Source organism: Podarcis bocagei (genome assembly GCF_964188305.1).
Source record: "Podarcis bocagei genome assembly, chromosome: 4".
In the NCBI taxonomy this organism is placed as follows: Eukaryota; Metazoa; Chordata; class Lepidosauria; order Squamata; family Lacertidae; genus Podarcis; species Podarcis bocagei.
In genome coordinates this window covers 47,796,341-47,812,450 of record NC_138128.1, presented here as the reverse complement: position 1 = coordinate 47,812,450, position 16,110 = coordinate 47,796,341, and the positions used below count along the sequence as shown (strand labels likewise).

Genomic DNA, 16,110 nt, shown 5'->3' with positions numbered 1-16,110 from the left:
AGGCATATGGGTGAGTGTCCAAGCTGCAAGTAAGAGCAGAGCCAAATGCCACATATTGGAGTCAATGCAATGCAATAAACCCTGGAGAACTTACAGAGGCTGTAAGTCACTGTCATGGACATGACTTTCCACAGTCAAGATGAGCAGTCTGAGTGGGGGGATAGTCAGTCAGAAGAGGAAGAAAGAGACTTGCCTCTTTCTCAGCCAACCGAAGGCAGTGGATTACAGCCCCCCTTCTCAGAAGGAGGAGAGGCTACTTTATCAGTACAGTGAGAGCAGGCTGGACAGAGGCCAGTTGTCTGAGGAGCAGCCGTTAGTCACCTAACAGGGGAGGGGAAACTCTTTGTCAGAGGAAAAAGTGAGAGATAACCCTGAGAGTCCCAGGGCTCACAGAAGAACAATAGTCAAGGAAAGGCATCAATCGAAGAAGAAGAGGGGGGCGCTTTCGTGTTTCCTGTTGAAGGCGCAATTTGAGCTCAGATGCCTCAGCTTCATCTTGATGGACGGTCGCTAGTGTGAGCGGCTCTGAGGTTAATGGCTGTATACAATAAATCTTCTTGTAAATACAACTATTGCGTGCTGATTATCTGAGCCGGCATCCTGCCAGATCCTGACAGTCACATAGATCCCAAAGAAACAAAAATACGATCAGCGCATTTCCTTATTGAGATATTCCAGAACAATTAGGCAAAGAGGATGAACTTTTCAGTTATCCCATTAACAGTGTACAGTGGTACCTTGGTTTTCGAACATAATCTGTTCCAGAAGACCGTTTCAGTTACGCAACGTCCAAAAACTGAAAACTCAATATGGAAGCCTCAATACAGAAAACTCAATATGGAAAAGTCAATATGGAAGCTGTGTGGCATGTTCGACTTCCAAGGCACATTCAAAACTGAAGCATTTACTTCCAGGTTTTCGGCGTTCAAAACCCGAAATATTCGAAAACCAAGGTGTTCAAAATCGGAGTACCACTGTATTTGCACCAGTGTAAGTCTACACAGCAGGACTGGCAGCACTTAACAATGCTGATCAAGTGTGTGTTTTATGGGTTCTAGCTGCAGAATTTGTCTGATAGCTCTTGGGGTTGCTTTTCCAACACCTGCATGGAGAAGGAGCAGTGTCTGAATCATTCCAAACTTTAAATGCACTATGTACCTCCTACAGTTTCATAAGTAGATATATATTTGCTGATATTAAAACATGGAGACGCAGACTTCTCAAATACTTCCCAAAGTGGATCCACTCAAAGGCTGTTTGGCTTTCTCATCCATGTCCGCTGTATGTTTGGACAAGCACGTTGCACCTTCACTTTTTACAAACACATTTTGAGCCTCCCTCACTAATACTTTATCATTTAAAAAAACAGATTCAGGATATGATGTTTGAAAATGCAATGGTACCAAAAAATGAGATGCTGGAGCAATACGAATTCAATCTGGACGTAGAAGAACAAGACAGACAGCAAGTGCATAGTGAAGCAGAAGTGGCAAGGGTAAGGTGAACTTGTGGGGAAAGATTGCTGCAGAAGAGAAAGAAACATTGGGGGCAGAGTTAAGAACTAGAACACAGGAACACCAAATGCTGGCCGAAGCTTTTAAAGTTACCAAAGGCAGGGGTGGGGAACCTTTTCTGGTTGATGGGCCAGATCCTTATCCCCCTACCCTGGGAGAACCAAACTTGGCAGGTGGCCAGATGTATCCACTCCACCACCAATCAGACAAAACCCACAAAAATCAGCACACATTCTTATCTGCAGGCAGTTATCTTAACAGGACAAACAGATTGACACAGGCAAACAGGCCAGGCAGGGGTCAGGGTGCTTCAAACCAGCCCTTTCCTACTTAGTCCTCCTGTAAGTTTGCTTAGCACATTCTAATATATATATGATTTTCATGTAACCTAGTGGAATTTGTATCCTTCTCATTTGTTTTTTCTATTATAAAAAAAGGTAAAGAAGGATATAGAGATGGAAAATCTGGCCAACTGCTATTTACGTGAGATCATCAAACAAGAGTGTTGGGATACCATGTTGGTTAAAGGGCGTTCAGTTAAGGTAACATCTATTGACTTTTTCTTTCAGTTTGGTCCTGTTGTAATTAAAGTACTGAAGTAAAGTAATTAACACAGCAATTCTATACATGGCTACTTGAATTAAGGCCCTTTGCTTTCAATGATGCTTACTCCCACATAAGTGTACATGCAGGATACTGTCCCATGAGCCAGAAGATCTCGTGGACAAAACTCAATAAAATATTAATAGTAAAAGAATGGCAGCAAAAACTATTGGAATATGCAGAAATGGCGAAACTCACCCGAAGAATAAGAAATCAAGATAACAGAGTCTTTAATTTAGACTGGAAATCGTTTATTGAATATTTTAAAAATTATTGTGAACAGATACAATCATTAGCAGGATTAATGTAAAGACGTGCAGTGAGATAAAACCAATTTTGAATGTATGGGATAATTAATAATTAGGTGTAAATTAGGAGATGCAGTTAAGACATGAATTTAAGCAACTGCAGAAAGGGGGCGAGGGAGATCGAAATGGGGTATTGGAATTTGATGTAAAATGGGAAATGATAAGTAAAATTTATATTAAAAAGAGAAATCAGAATAAACATAGTAGGAGTTAAAAAATAAATGAATGAATAATAACAAATTTGAAAACTATGCTAATTAGGAGAGAACTAGACTCAGTTCTGAGTCCAAATGACATGACAAGCTATGATAACTCAGAAGCAAAAGCTGCCAAACTCCTCCTCTCCATACATGAAGAGGGGGCTTGCTTTGGCTTGTTCCTGCTCATTCACATTGCACTAAATTGTAGTCTAGCAGGCTGTGCAAACACAGCCAAAATATTAGTTGCATTGTATCATATTGACTTAAAAATTCATACGTGGGGTTTTTTCAGGCCAGAGATACTAATCATATCTCAGACAGAACTGATCAAAGGGGAGATTTTTTTTTAAGGATCTAGAGAACAGGGCAGCCTAGAAAAGCTCCAGGGCCTTGGTGAAAAATGAATTATGCAATCTCTTAGTTTGTCTGGTCAAATTGTGGGAAGTCTCCCAGTCCCAACAGCCTATAGTTGTTGAATGAGAAAATCCCAGGTTCAATCCCTACTATCGCTAGGTGGGTCTAGGGAAGTATCCTGACAAACCTGGAGAGATGCTGCCAGAGTAGACAACACTGATAGGGGGACCAATGGTCTGACTCAATATGATAACTTCCCATCTTCCTTTGTAAGGCTTCTCCATATTAGCAGGTTATGACTTTGAAATCTTAATTTTGTTACAATTGGCAGGAGCTGGCATTTGGATTGCTGGTGTAAATTTTCAAATGAATGGACAGAGCTTGCACATGTCAGTGTTAAAAATTTTCTTGAAGTAGCATGAAAGAACCTCACCCACAGAATCTTTATTTCCCCCTTCTCCACCCAAAAGGCCTTCCACTCATCCTGCGAAGTTCAGAATTACCCAATGAAAGAACAGAGTCCAGAAGAACAGTACATGTTGGAGAGAGTTTGTTATTTAAAGAAGATTGAATCAATAGATCTAAAGGTAGAATCTCTTTACCGCCACCAAAAATAAATCCCCATCCACATGTTCAGATTATATAATAACCCTAATGTTCAAGGCCATCCTCTTAGAGGTTTCCCATGCTGAATGAAGTGATATTGTTCATTATAAACCTTACAACTCATAATTTAGAATTTTGCTCTTAGAAATACTCCCTCATTAGCTCTATATCCTTAACCATGAATTTAAAACAATTGCATCTACTATGTGTCTGAGCAATACAGACAGAAAACTCCTATGAACAGTACATATGAAACATAGCAATTCATGTTAAAATACTTGATCTCCTTGGAAACATATAACATGGAGCACAGAAGTCAGTATTCCCATGAGCTGATGTGCTTACCAGTTCTTCCTGGTAGTTGCCCTGAGATTACTGCTGCCCTGACTATTAAATAAACTACTTTTGTCAGAGTTTAGCTCCTTGAATTCCTGCCTTTTTCGTCTGAGAGGTTTCCATTAAACTTTTAGGGCCAAAACAGATTTCATATTACTCATTAATTGCACGAGTAGCATCTGTGGTGGGGGCCACTTTGGATCAAAACAGTGGGATGGAAGAGAGTAGGACCATAGTCCTGATCAGAATCCCTCCCTCCCTCCACCGCTCCCCTGGCAGCTCCTTTGTGCATGAGAGCTTTCCTCCAAATTAAATATCAGTTGGGGCTGAGGGTATGCAGGTCAGAACTGTGGAACTGGGGCCAAAAGGTTAAAATAAATCTCCCCCATCCTATAGCCCTAATTCAGATCAGGGCCCCCTGCAGCTCCCATTTACTTTCTGAAAATTTGTGCAAAGAGTTGTTGAATGAGAAATGTCATTTCTGTTTGAGGCCAAAGGCGTAACATATACTATTATTAAGGATTCACTGTTCATCTCCAGAATTCCTCTTCATTATGCCCTTCCTGTATTTCTGCTTTTCCCATCTCCAAACACGAAGAACTCAAAATTAGACAACTGAGGCTAGTAGCAAACACCTGTAATCTGAGGCATGCATCTAATGAAGTAAGCTTGTCAAATATGAAGTGAGCTATGTAAACTAATCAAATTTCCACAAACATTGTTTCTTTATTCTATGATTGGCATCTTTTCTTTTTCCATGAGACTCAAGAGAGGCTCCAGGGAACCCCCCTTCCAAGCACTGACCAGACCCAGATATGCTTTGCTTCAAAATGTTTGCTTGCCATGTGCCTTCAGGCGATGCCCTGTTCATTTTGTTTTCGGGCACTCACCTTGCATATATGTATATTTTAATCTGAAAAACTGGAATTGTTTCATGCCAAATTCTCGGATATGTGTTTTGTAGGATCCATATGATTTTGGCACCATGTGTTCAATTGTTCTAAGCTGCTGTGTTGTTTTATACATATCTAGCTTCGAAGGCAAATCGTTGAATTTGAATCTCAACCTTCAGTCATTGAAGGGGAAAAGACAGAGGAAGGAGAGAAGCAGGAAGAAGAAAAAGTAGATGCTCTGGTGGGGAGCCTGAGTTCACTTTATGGTGGAAATACATCAACTTTATACCACCAGCTAGAAGTGCACACTCGAGAGGAGAAGATTAATCAAATTCTATTGCTACGGGTAACTTTTTCATAGGTGTTTGCTTATTATTTCATTAACTATATCTAGTCAAAACTGCTCTTCAGTGTCCTCTGATGGGATAGGGGTTTTTGCTGCAAAACTGTTCATACTATCTTATTTCTTTGGAATTTTGATCCTTCATTTACTTGCTTTTTATACTCTCTTTTTTATAAAAGGGAATGACAGAATGCAGGCCACATAAGCAACAAATGTGGCTGCCCCATTATCACAAATTTTGCTTGGAACCTGTTAATTGCTCGGAACATGCTAGAATCCAAATGATCAGTTAATAATATTGATCAGTCAGTTAATAATATTGATTAAGGAGAGTCCATCTTTGATACAAGGACTGAAGAAGATTGTCTTCTAGCTATGTAGTTCTAGGATTCTATTCAAAGGATAGTATAGTATCCTTTGAAAGTCAGTAAATATGAAATCCCTTGTCAGCTTAAATTTATGTGGCATTTGAATGTGCTCTATCTATCTATCTAATAACCCATCTTTTCTCCAGGGAGCTCAAGGTGCATACATGGTTGTCCTCCTCCCCATAATTAATCCCCACATCAACCCTTTGCAGTAGGATAGGCTGAGAGGCAGTGACTGGCCCAAGGTCACCCAGTGAGCTTCATGGCTGAGTAGAGTGAAGGCTCCTGCCTGATATTTACAGGCAGGGAGTTCCAAAGTGTAGGGGCTGCCTCACTAAAAAATTGATTTCTTACAAGTGTACAACAAATATTATGTGGCACCTGTAACTGCTAGTTCCATAGACTGAAGCGGTTGAGTGGGCATGCTGTTTGGAAATAATTTTATTACCACATTTGTTCCAGAGTATAAAACAAAGCTGACATTCTTTGTTGAAACAACTTCTGTTGGAGTTATGCAAGATTTTGAGCTTCACAAAGCTCTTCTTTAAGCAGAATGAGGAAACTGAAACGATGCTTTTGAGTGTGTATTACAGTGGTACCTCTGGTTACAAACACTTCTGGTTACGAATGCTTCAGGTTCTGAGCTCCGCTAACCCAGAAGTAGCTGCTCCCGGAAGTAGCTGTCATTGTGGGGACTAGTCTACGGGTTTCATTATGCGGTTTAGAATTTTACCACATAGCTTTTGCAGTATTGCTGCCATCTTCTTACCTGTTATTTCAGAACATCATTTACAATGTGAAGAGTCATTTCAATAAGGAGTTTGATGCAGTCATCCGAATGAAAGACCTAGAAATTGCACGTGTTCAAGAAAGAAACGTTAGAATCGCAGAGATCCTGATGCAGCTGGAGCTCCAAGAAGAAATTTGGGTGCCAGTTCTTTCCGAGAAAGAGAAGCCAGATCAAGCACTGATCATTCTGGACTCAGAGGTCGAGTATATAAAATTCAGATCTTTCTTGCCTTGAACACTAAAAGTGCACGAGTAACCAGAGGAGCTGCATCCCTTCAAAGAGGATTGAACACATCTGGTGACATTTGTCATGGCATATACTTTGGCCCTGGTATTCCTGGGCAGGCAGATGGGGTTACTTGCTTGAGTGCAGGGGTGGGGAACAGGGTCCAGATGCAGGCTGGATCCTGAGCTTCCCCAGCAGGCTGCTAGGACAGATGGGTGGGGCTGCCCAATTGGCTACTCAGTGTGTAATCAATCCCAACAGGGCTTGAGGTTCTGCTCCAACATTGTGACCTTGAAGATGTACCCCTTACTGTAGAATGTGGGTATTTTAGGGTATAGACTCTACAAGGCCATAAGAGAGTCCAGTATTGTTGTCAAGCAGGGATGCTAAGAAAATGACTGGTATTTAGCAGGTAGGGCGGGGACGGTGAATTCTCAGACAGCCTATTTGCTGAAAAAGCTGAATCTGAACGTTTTGTCTTCACAGATCAAAGTGGAAAAGTACTTTACCCCATTGCAAAAAGCAAAAGAAAAAATTATGTCTAGAGTTCACTATAAACGACGTCTTGCTGCTCAGGTAGTTTGGTGACAACAGGGCTTTATTTTCTACACTTTTCACTTCTCTCATCTCATGCTCCACTTCTACATTGTTACGTCTTACTTTGTTCTCGCTTTCAGGAGGACAATGCAAGAGAGCGTGGCCTTATGGACATGATGAATGGAGTCCTTGAAATAAAAAAGGAAGATATTTTAAAGATGGTGAGTCCTGTTTTTATCGACTCATAGCTAAAGTAAGACTTCACATGACAACAAATAAATATAGCATTAATCTCATAAAGAGAGACCTTAAACACTTGTTCTAGGAAACTAATATCATTCAGCATTAAAAATAGCCCCAAAACTAAGCAGTACTTAGATAGGTGGCCACCATGGAACTAAACGTATATCATGCTGCCTTGGGTTCTAGATTGAAAAAGGTGGGATGTAATTGTAAGAAAGTAAACAATAAAAATAGATTGGAGAGGTAGTGACGACTCTATGGCTGGGCTTCCCCCCGTGGCATGATAGTGGATTAACTCCACTCAATATGCCCCAAGAACTCTCCACCCATGTCTTTTGTAATGAAATGTCACTTGTGTCCAGACTCAGACTCTGTGTGGGGAAAAAGCCCCTTTCACTTCAGGTAGCAGCAATAAGGCAAGTTTTTCCTATAACTGGATGCACAAGGCATCCCCAGTTGTCTTTCCCCCAAGTAATCAAAGTGTACCTAAGGGCAGAACAATAACCTCCATGGCATGCAACTAACAATAGATCAAGGACCCCAATTTTACATTCCCATACTTATACAGGAAAACAGATATGTTGGTGTAACATGTGAACTAGGGCATGGGTAGGCTTGATAACAGTGAAAATGACTTTGAAGAGGCAAAATGCTTACACTTTTGATCACAAACCAACCAAAATTCCCTGTGACACCTGAACCTGGGAAACTGTGGTTCATTTAAACTATGGTGAGAACGAACCAGGATCCAAGTGAGGTTTCAAAACCTTGGTTTCCCCCCTCAAATTCTAGTATAAACTAACCACAGATCCCCGAGTTCACACCCGTGGGAGAGTGTTGTTAGTTTAAAATTAAAAGAAGCAGGTTTCAGTCTCCTTGAGGGTGTGGTATAGTGGAGAGGAACTGTGCAAACCTCAGGCCTACACAGCAACAGTTCATTGATTATTTCCATCATGATATTGAGTGTCACCAGAAAGTAACATTCTGAAATTCAAGGTATACATCCTTTAAGCGTTATAATGTTAGTAAATATCCAGTGCTGTTTTTGAATCTCTCTCCCACTTTTATATATTCAGGAGATTCCAGCACCTGCTTTTACAGTAAAACAAGAAGCACTGTGGAATGAAGATGAGAGAAAAATATATAAAGAATATGAGAAGAAAGTTAAGGAACTGAATGAAGAGAGAGAGAAACACAGAAAGGTAAACAGAAATAAGATGAGAAGGAGGATTATCAAGGTTCTCAGCCTTTAAAAAGTATTTCTACCTGCTTTAAGTAAATCCAAATCTAGTATGATTAGCTTGAAAGTTTCTATGATGAGGCAAAATGAAAATGTAAACCATAACTAGCTTTCCAAGAATTGGGTATTGTCATATTGTTAAAAACTATCTTATCAGTGTTTTTTTACTCAAATTGTAATTGAACAGAATGAACAATTACCGTATTTTCCGTCCCATAGGATGCACCTAGTTTTTGTTTTTTTTTGGGGGGGAATAAAGGAAATTTTTTCCCTTTATTTCCCCCCAAAAACCAGGTCGGGGAATCCAAACCAGGTCGGGGAACAGCGGGATGGCAGCGCTGCGCCTCCCCGCTGTCCCCCGAGTTTGTGGGGCTGGCACTGGGGAGAAGCGCGCTTCTCCCCAGCGCCAGCCTCCAAACCAGGTCGAGGAACAGCGGGATGGCAGCGCTGCGGCTCCCCTCTGTCCCCCGAGCTTGTGGGGCTGCCCGATGTCTGCCCGAAGCGTGGGGCGCTCTGCTTCAGGGAACTCCCGCGGGGCTCCCTAGGCTGCGGATATCTGCCTGGTGGCGAGGCGCTCTGCTTCAGGGCGCCCCGCGTGCCGGCAGCAGGCTGCTATCCGCAGCCTAGGGAGCCCTGCGAGAACTCCTGCGGGGCTCCCTAGGCTGCGGATATCTGCCCGGCGGCGAGGCGCTCTGCTTCAGGGCGCCCTGCGTGCCAGCAGCAGGCTGCTATCCGCAGCCTAGGGAGCCCTACGGGAACTCCCGCGGGCTCCCCAGGCTTGCTGATAGATCGCTGAAGCCTGGAGAGCGAGAGGGGTCGGTGCGTACCAACCCCTCTCGCTCTCCAAGCTTCAGCGAAAGCCTGCATTCGCCCCATAGGATGCACACAGATTTCCCCTTCATTTTTGGAGGGGGAAAAGTGTGTCCTATAGGGCGAAAAATACGGTAGCTATAAGCACAATAGTATTAGATGAGCAAGAAAAATAACAATCTTTGCCCTGCATTTTTAGATTGAGAAAATCAAGTTGCTATTCATGGCCTGTTTTCACAACTGGACTATTCACATTAAAATTAATTCGCTGGAAGTGAACAAGTCTTAATGTACTGAAGTTCTCAGTCAGTAATACGAGGTTTCTTGGATGACCAAGAAACCTCGTATTACTTGACTTAAATGTTTCAAAGGAACAATTAATGTTGTGAAATAGGCCTAGAACTAAAGAAAATTGCAAACAAAATATACAGCATGGGATATTTTTGGGTTATTGGTAACCTGTATAGAGAATACATTAATCACATCAGAAATGGGCATATTTAAGCCAAACTGTGGCTGCTGAGAACACCAGCCTTTGAAAACTGGAGACAGTTGTCAGCTGGACCCACTGGCTGCCTTTCTCCATCAATCTGGGTTTTTTTTCCTGGTTATCACCTCTTATTATTTTTGTTCATTCCCCACCAAGGGCTAATTACCTGCTAAATGACGAATAAGATAAGAGAAGATGCCATGTGTCTTCAGTATTTCAAGCCTGATTATTGCTGGGCTTGTTCTTACAAACATGAACATCTAGAATTTTACATGCTTTAAAAACAAAGTATCAGATTTTAAAAGAAGCACAAACAAAAAGTGCATTGAGCCGCAATTTTACATATAATCTGTATTCAAACACAGTACCTTTACCCTCTCCCCCCCCCCCCTTAGATTCTGGACACTGAATTGAGGAAACTTCAAAGTTCTATTCAAGAAACTACACAATCCTTTGATGAAATTGTGACAAGGCTCTTTGAGAAAAAAGTCAACTCAGAAATGGTTATATACCAGGTGAGCGTCTGCATGTATTCACCAGTGCTACTTCCTTACAAACTACTGTCTGACTGTTCCTTTTTGAAACCTTTTCCCAGGAAGAACTCAAAATAACTAACCTCCTTTACTCACTACTTTTGGATGAAGAGCTGAGCACAAGAGAAGCTGGGCTCCATCACTATCTTAATAAAAAGAGGAAGGAAAAGGTAAAAATAATTTTTGGAATTTGACAAAGTACCTGCTTCTTAATGGAATCTGCCCAACACTCTACAGTAATTCTCTCTAAAATCTCTCCTCTTACTGAATAAGCCACCAAATACATAGATACTCCGGTACATAAAAGGTAAGGTAAAAGGCCCCTGGATGGTTAAGTCTAGTCAAAGGTGACTGGGGCTGCAGCGCTCATCTCGCTTCAGGCCAAGGGAGCCGGCGCTTGTCCACAGACAGCTTTCTGGGCCATGTGGCCAGCATGACTAAACCACTTCTGACACACTGTAACACTGTGACGGGAGCCAGAGTGCACAGAAACGCTGTTTACCTTCCTGCCACAGCAGTATCTATTTATCTACTTGCACTGGTTTGCTTTTGAACTGCTAGGTTGGCAGAAGCTGGGACAGATCAACGGGAGCTCACCCCATTGCGCTGATTTGAACCGCTGACCTTCTGATCAGCAAGCGCAAGAGGCTCAGTGTTTTAGACCATAACGCCACCCGTGTCCCTTTTTTACCCCTGGTGCTGTGCATGTTACGCTCTCCTTCTATCTGTTGATGGCAATTTAGTATCTGTGTGAGCATAGAAACACTGTTAAAGAATGTGTTGAGTTTCAAGGACAAGGGGCTAATTTTTCTGGGAACGGTTGTATGTACATTATTGCTCACTTGACTTTTTCTGTTCCAAAAGTAGTCAATCATACCTACTTTTTTGGTGTAGGTAATATCTAATGAAGCAGTTAAGACATCCAGAGCAGAAGTGGACGCCCACAGAGAAGCCTATGACATCTTAGTTGTTGAAGACAAAGTAAGAACCTTAAAACCAGGTCTCCAAACTGTTCAGCTGAAGCTGTAGGATTAAAACTCACAAACTGTGTTGAGATTACTTGGACTAAACTAATTTTACATTCAAGTAATCCAACTCAATTAAGTTGTTGATCACATGTAGATCATTCCTATGTAGAAATGGTCTGTTTTTTAAGCAGTACTAGTGTTTTGATACTAAACTGCCATTGTACTATTTTGTGAGTAAATGGAAATAAATATGCCTAGATATTTGTGAAAAATTCATGAGCTAAGACCTAAATAGCTAGAGATTGCATGGACTTGACTGGTTTTCACTTGGTATTTCTTCTTATTCTCTCCACCATTCTTTCCATAAGACTCTGTTTATTTATAAAGCACCACCAGTGTATTTGACCTTCTAAAATGTGTAAGAGGACAGCTCCCTATTGGATTTTTTAATTAAGCTTGCTGTTATAAAAATGAAATGTGAGGGCAATGTTGGCCTGAGATATATGAAATAAAGTGTTAAAATTATGCCTCTTCCCTACACTTTAACTGACTCATAAAGCTGGAGGTTGAGCTCAGGATTTGGGCACTGCTTCAGACGGATAGAAAGGTAAAGGTGAACAGTTAGCCTTGCTTTATGCCAGCCAGCACCTGGGCCTCAGGTTCCCCACATCTTGTTTATAGCATATTGCAAAGCTGCCTTGGTGAATGTCTAGATTCTGTTAATAACACTCTATATTCTACTAAAAAGTCAGCTTCTATACTCTGCAGCTCTATCAATGCAGGTTCTCAACTCCTTCAGTGTTTTCTATAGATCTTTCTCATGCAGGATGGTGCATACTAACATGGTTAAACTTAGACCAGACTGACATAAGGTTGTGCTTTCCTCTTCACTGTTAGCTTATGGAACGTGGGTTTAGAAAGGAATTTTCAGATCTTCCCACTCATCATATTGATCAGCTATTCAAACTTTACAAACGTCGACCAAGGTAAGCTTTTGTGTTGATCCCAACCTTTTGCTGGAGCTCTTTGTTTTTTTGTTACAGTAGAAAGGAAAATACTTTTCCATGGGTGGCAGTGTTTTATTAGAAACAGTATAAATTGCTTTCAAAACCAGCAAATAGAACAGGATAGTAATGATGCCAGAACCATTATTATAAACTATCAGCTTACATTGTTCATCTTGGCAAACAAATAGTTCTTGCCTTAACTGGCACCTTTTTCCTTATTAAACTCAGTTCCATGCAGTTTTTCCCACATTATAGCTTGCTCAACTAATAAGACTCAGCTTGAGAATCTGTGAAGCTCAGCAGTGGCTAACCTGTGACTCTCTAATATTTTTGGGCTTCAACTCTTTCCAGTCTGTGGACAGCATGGACAGTCGCTAGGGATTACCACTCCAGCAACTTATTTTCAGTGGCGTATTATTGTGGTTTTGAATAACTCTAGGACCTCCTTGACTTTCCCTTTCAACTTTCCTTTTATCAGTCTCCTCATTTTGGGGAAGTTTCCTTTTTTGAAGTCAAAATTTGATTGAACGTATTGGACTTTCTTGGCCATTGTCCACTTTCATCTATGTTAAATATGATAGGACCATGGACACTGTTCCCAGTTAGTTCATCACATACATTTTACTTCAAGTCCTGGGTGCCATTTACAATTAAGTCACTAAGCCTCAAGCTGTGAAGGTGAGCAGTCCATACTGCCACCCCATTGCTCCATGGAAAGGAATGTAGGCTCTACTGCTGGTCAGTATGTGGAACTGTAAAAGTAAGCAAGTAAACAAGAAGGTAGCCAGTAATACCTACAAACTTTGCAAAAGAAATACAACTAGAAACAGTGATCTTAATGACAAGCATCCTTATTCTGAATGCATAAGCACCTGTAGCAGAATCCTTATTTGTCTGCTCTGTTCCATGGCGGAAGAGCTCTCAGGGCGAAGGTTCCAGCGGATTCTGCTAACCCCTATGGTGAACGGCCAGGCTCTGCAGAGGCTTTAAAGGCTGCTCTTGCCCATTTAATGAAGGGCATTGACGAAATGGATGAACCTGAAAACAAACCTGAGGGTCTTGACCTTCCCAACTGGGAACGTTTCTGTGAAGCTCGGCGAGCCAAGGTGGAAAGTGAACAGATGGTAGGGAAAGCTATTTGTACTGTGCTTTGAAAAATATTTTCATAGTTGAACAACATTCTGGTAATCTGATCTGAACTGAATGTTATACCAGAGGTCAGAGTTCCATCATGCTCACCTGGTAGGAAACGTATGGACAGGCTCTAATGATCCCACAAGGCAAGAAGCTCCTTTTTTATTCCTTTCTAGGCTTTGTATGCAGAGAATACATGTGCCAAGTCATCAGCATCACAACATCCTAAACACTCCAATAACAGGGTGAATAACAGTGGTTTAGCATGCTATGCTCTCAAGCTATATTACAAACACACGCCACTTTTAGCCCACAGGCTCCCAAAGTAGTGAGCAGCATCACAGTACAACAAAGGATACAATCACAAGATAAGGGAATGAGGATAAAAAAAAGCCTTCCCAAGCTCATGAGCACTGTCAGAAATCCTACATCCCACACACGAGAAACCTGAACAGACTACGAGATACTAAACATGTTTACCACAGTTAGAGGAATTAAATGATACTCTTACCTCTGAAAGCATCCCGAAGTATTAAGTTTAAACTATCAAAAGGGTGCAAGATGCTTGCAGTTCTGCTAAAGAAATTGAATCATATATTCTGACTCTTGGCAAAGAAAAGGTTGAGTGGTAATGTGAACATGTTCTGCCACCCTGTTTGCTTAGGTGAAGCAAAAAGCACTGATACTTGCAGAAATGCAGACTTTCCTTCAGAAGAGGACTGAAGATGATGAGAGGCTACGGAATGACATTGAACAAGTTTTTGCTGAGCTCAATCTGTAAGCTTGCTTTATCCTTTTATGTTTACTGACATTGTGGTATTACAGCCTTAACAAAGGAAAGCTACACTGCAGTCAGTTCCACTGACTCCTATTGCTTAGTTTGCCTTAAAAAATATTCTATGCTAAGGCTAACTATGTAACTAATGCCACACCTAGTTTGGTCCTTGGAAGGGTTAATCCTCATTTTTAGCTACTAAGGTTCATAAGGTGCTGTTATGATTAATTCCTCCTTTAAATTCATTTTCAGGCCCAGACTAACCAGTACACTGAGTGCTTAGACTGCAATCTTACACCCATCTTGGAGTAAACACAGTTATTTCTGAGTAGACATGTATAGGAATATACATTTGGAATATTGCTGGGAGTATTCCAAATACATTTGCCATAGTGTGATTTAGAACTATATATACCAGTTACTGTGATTTAGAACTATATATACCAGTTACTGTGATTTAGAACTATATATACCAGTTACTGAAAAAGTTTTTTCCCTTTGCAATTGTAGGCTTCGAGAGCAGAAGATGACATTTCAGCTAGATCTGATGGTCCAGTTTCTTTTTAAGCAAGGACAAGTAGAACTAGAGGGTACCAATTTAATACCAGATTACAGAGATGCTATTCTTATCAGCAGGACCATAATTGAAGAGCTGAACAGCGTAATCCGGGTAACTGGTCTTGTTTCAAAACTGAGTCTGTACAGATTTGCACTGAAATTCTAAATGGTGTATGCTGCACCCATGTAGTGTAAATGATCTCTGCGCTTTTCCCATCTTGTAGCCATTAATAGGGTAAGCCTTAATAGTGGGCGAGTGACTCAAAAGCCAACACATTTAATAAATGCACAAAAAGGACCCTTCATTGGAATGTGGCTGCAGTTTCTGTTTTCTCTCATTACAGCTGGGATTTTAGAATTCCAGTCGATAAGTTCTTTCAGAAGTAAATAATAAAGCTATATATGGAGTTAATTTCTCTCCTACCCTGTACCCCCAGGCTCAAGGAGAAAGGAAAGTTGCCAGCATGGTGGAAAGCAAAGATTTCCGTAAAGGGATATTTCAGCTGGAATGGGAACATAAAAAAATGCGGATGCAAGTGGATGATCTGAACCAAAAGGCTAGAGATATTCAAAAGCTGAATGTTACCAAACATCATCAGATTGTAAGTTACCGCTCCAGATTTTACTATAAATTGAACCAACTCTATGTTTCAGGAAAGTGATTTTTATTCACTTGTTTATCATCTTTCATTAATTGGTGCATCTAAGAGTTCTACTCTATATGAAGTATGGTGTTACTCCAGTGACATCTTACCCCAGGAATGGTGTTTATGACTGGTATTTTGTGCATGTTCATTATTACTTCATAACTTTAGTATTGGCATGCTACCTAAGTAAGAATTACTTTGTGTACTGCCCAAATCTTTTGGTTTCTCATACAAAGTCCTAACACACTATTGAAGAATACTTACACAAAGGGATTCAGTTTGCATTGGGCAGCAAGGTTTAATGTCTGGAGCATCAACTCTGTTAGCTTGATTTTTCTCTGCTTTTAATCCCAGTTCTTAAATGCATTAAACTATGACAGCCGAGTGAATCATGAAGTCTCAATAATGGAAGGAACACTCAATTTTCTAGATAAGGTAAGCTCCTTTTGGAAATATGTGTATGGAGTGTCTGCCTATTTGACACACCCACCTTTAACTCAAAAGTATACAACCACCCTTACCATCCTGAGTTTTGGCACTACTTCCTTCTGGGTTTTGGCTAATGCCATTATTAAATAAATCTAATTTGCTTCCTTCTCTATTCTCTTCTTCAGTGTACAATCACTAC

At 40.9% G+C, this 16,110-nt stretch overlaps 1 protein-coding gene across 1 annotated transcript in view; it reads left to right on the top strand.

Annotated features, from left to right (window-relative positions):
* Positions 1 to 16,110, top strand: part of CFAP43 (cilia and flagella associated protein 43) — a 48,835-nt gene that overhangs the window by 31,028 nt on the left and 1,697 nt on the right. The window contains exons 21-37 of the mRNA XM_081191996.1: positions 1,370 to 1,495; positions 1,952 to 2,056; positions 3,450 to 3,566; positions 4,954 to 5,160; positions 6,307 to 6,513; positions 7,027 to 7,116; positions 7,218 to 7,298; positions 8,397 to 8,522; positions 10,256 to 10,375; positions 10,456 to 10,563; positions 11,288 to 11,374; positions 12,259 to 12,347; positions 13,285 to 13,492; positions 14,167 to 14,279; positions 14,788 to 14,947; positions 15,273 to 15,437; positions 15,837 to 15,917. Coding sequence (XP_081048122.1) covers positions 1,370 to 1,495; positions 1,952 to 2,056; positions 3,450 to 3,566; positions 4,954 to 5,160; positions 6,307 to 6,513; positions 7,027 to 7,116; positions 7,218 to 7,298; positions 8,397 to 8,522; positions 10,256 to 10,375; positions 10,456 to 10,563; positions 11,288 to 11,374; positions 12,259 to 12,347; positions 13,285 to 13,492; positions 14,167 to 14,279; positions 14,788 to 14,947; positions 15,273 to 15,437; positions 15,837 to 15,917 — 2,190 coding nt within the window. The remainder of the gene's footprint in view (positions 1 to 1,369; positions 1,496 to 1,951; positions 2,057 to 3,449; positions 3,567 to 4,953; positions 5,161 to 6,306; positions 6,514 to 7,026; positions 7,117 to 7,217; positions 7,299 to 8,396; positions 8,523 to 10,255; positions 10,376 to 10,455; positions 10,564 to 11,287; positions 11,375 to 12,258; positions 12,348 to 13,284; positions 13,493 to 14,166; positions 14,280 to 14,787; positions 14,948 to 15,272; positions 15,438 to 15,836; positions 15,918 to 16,110) is intronic.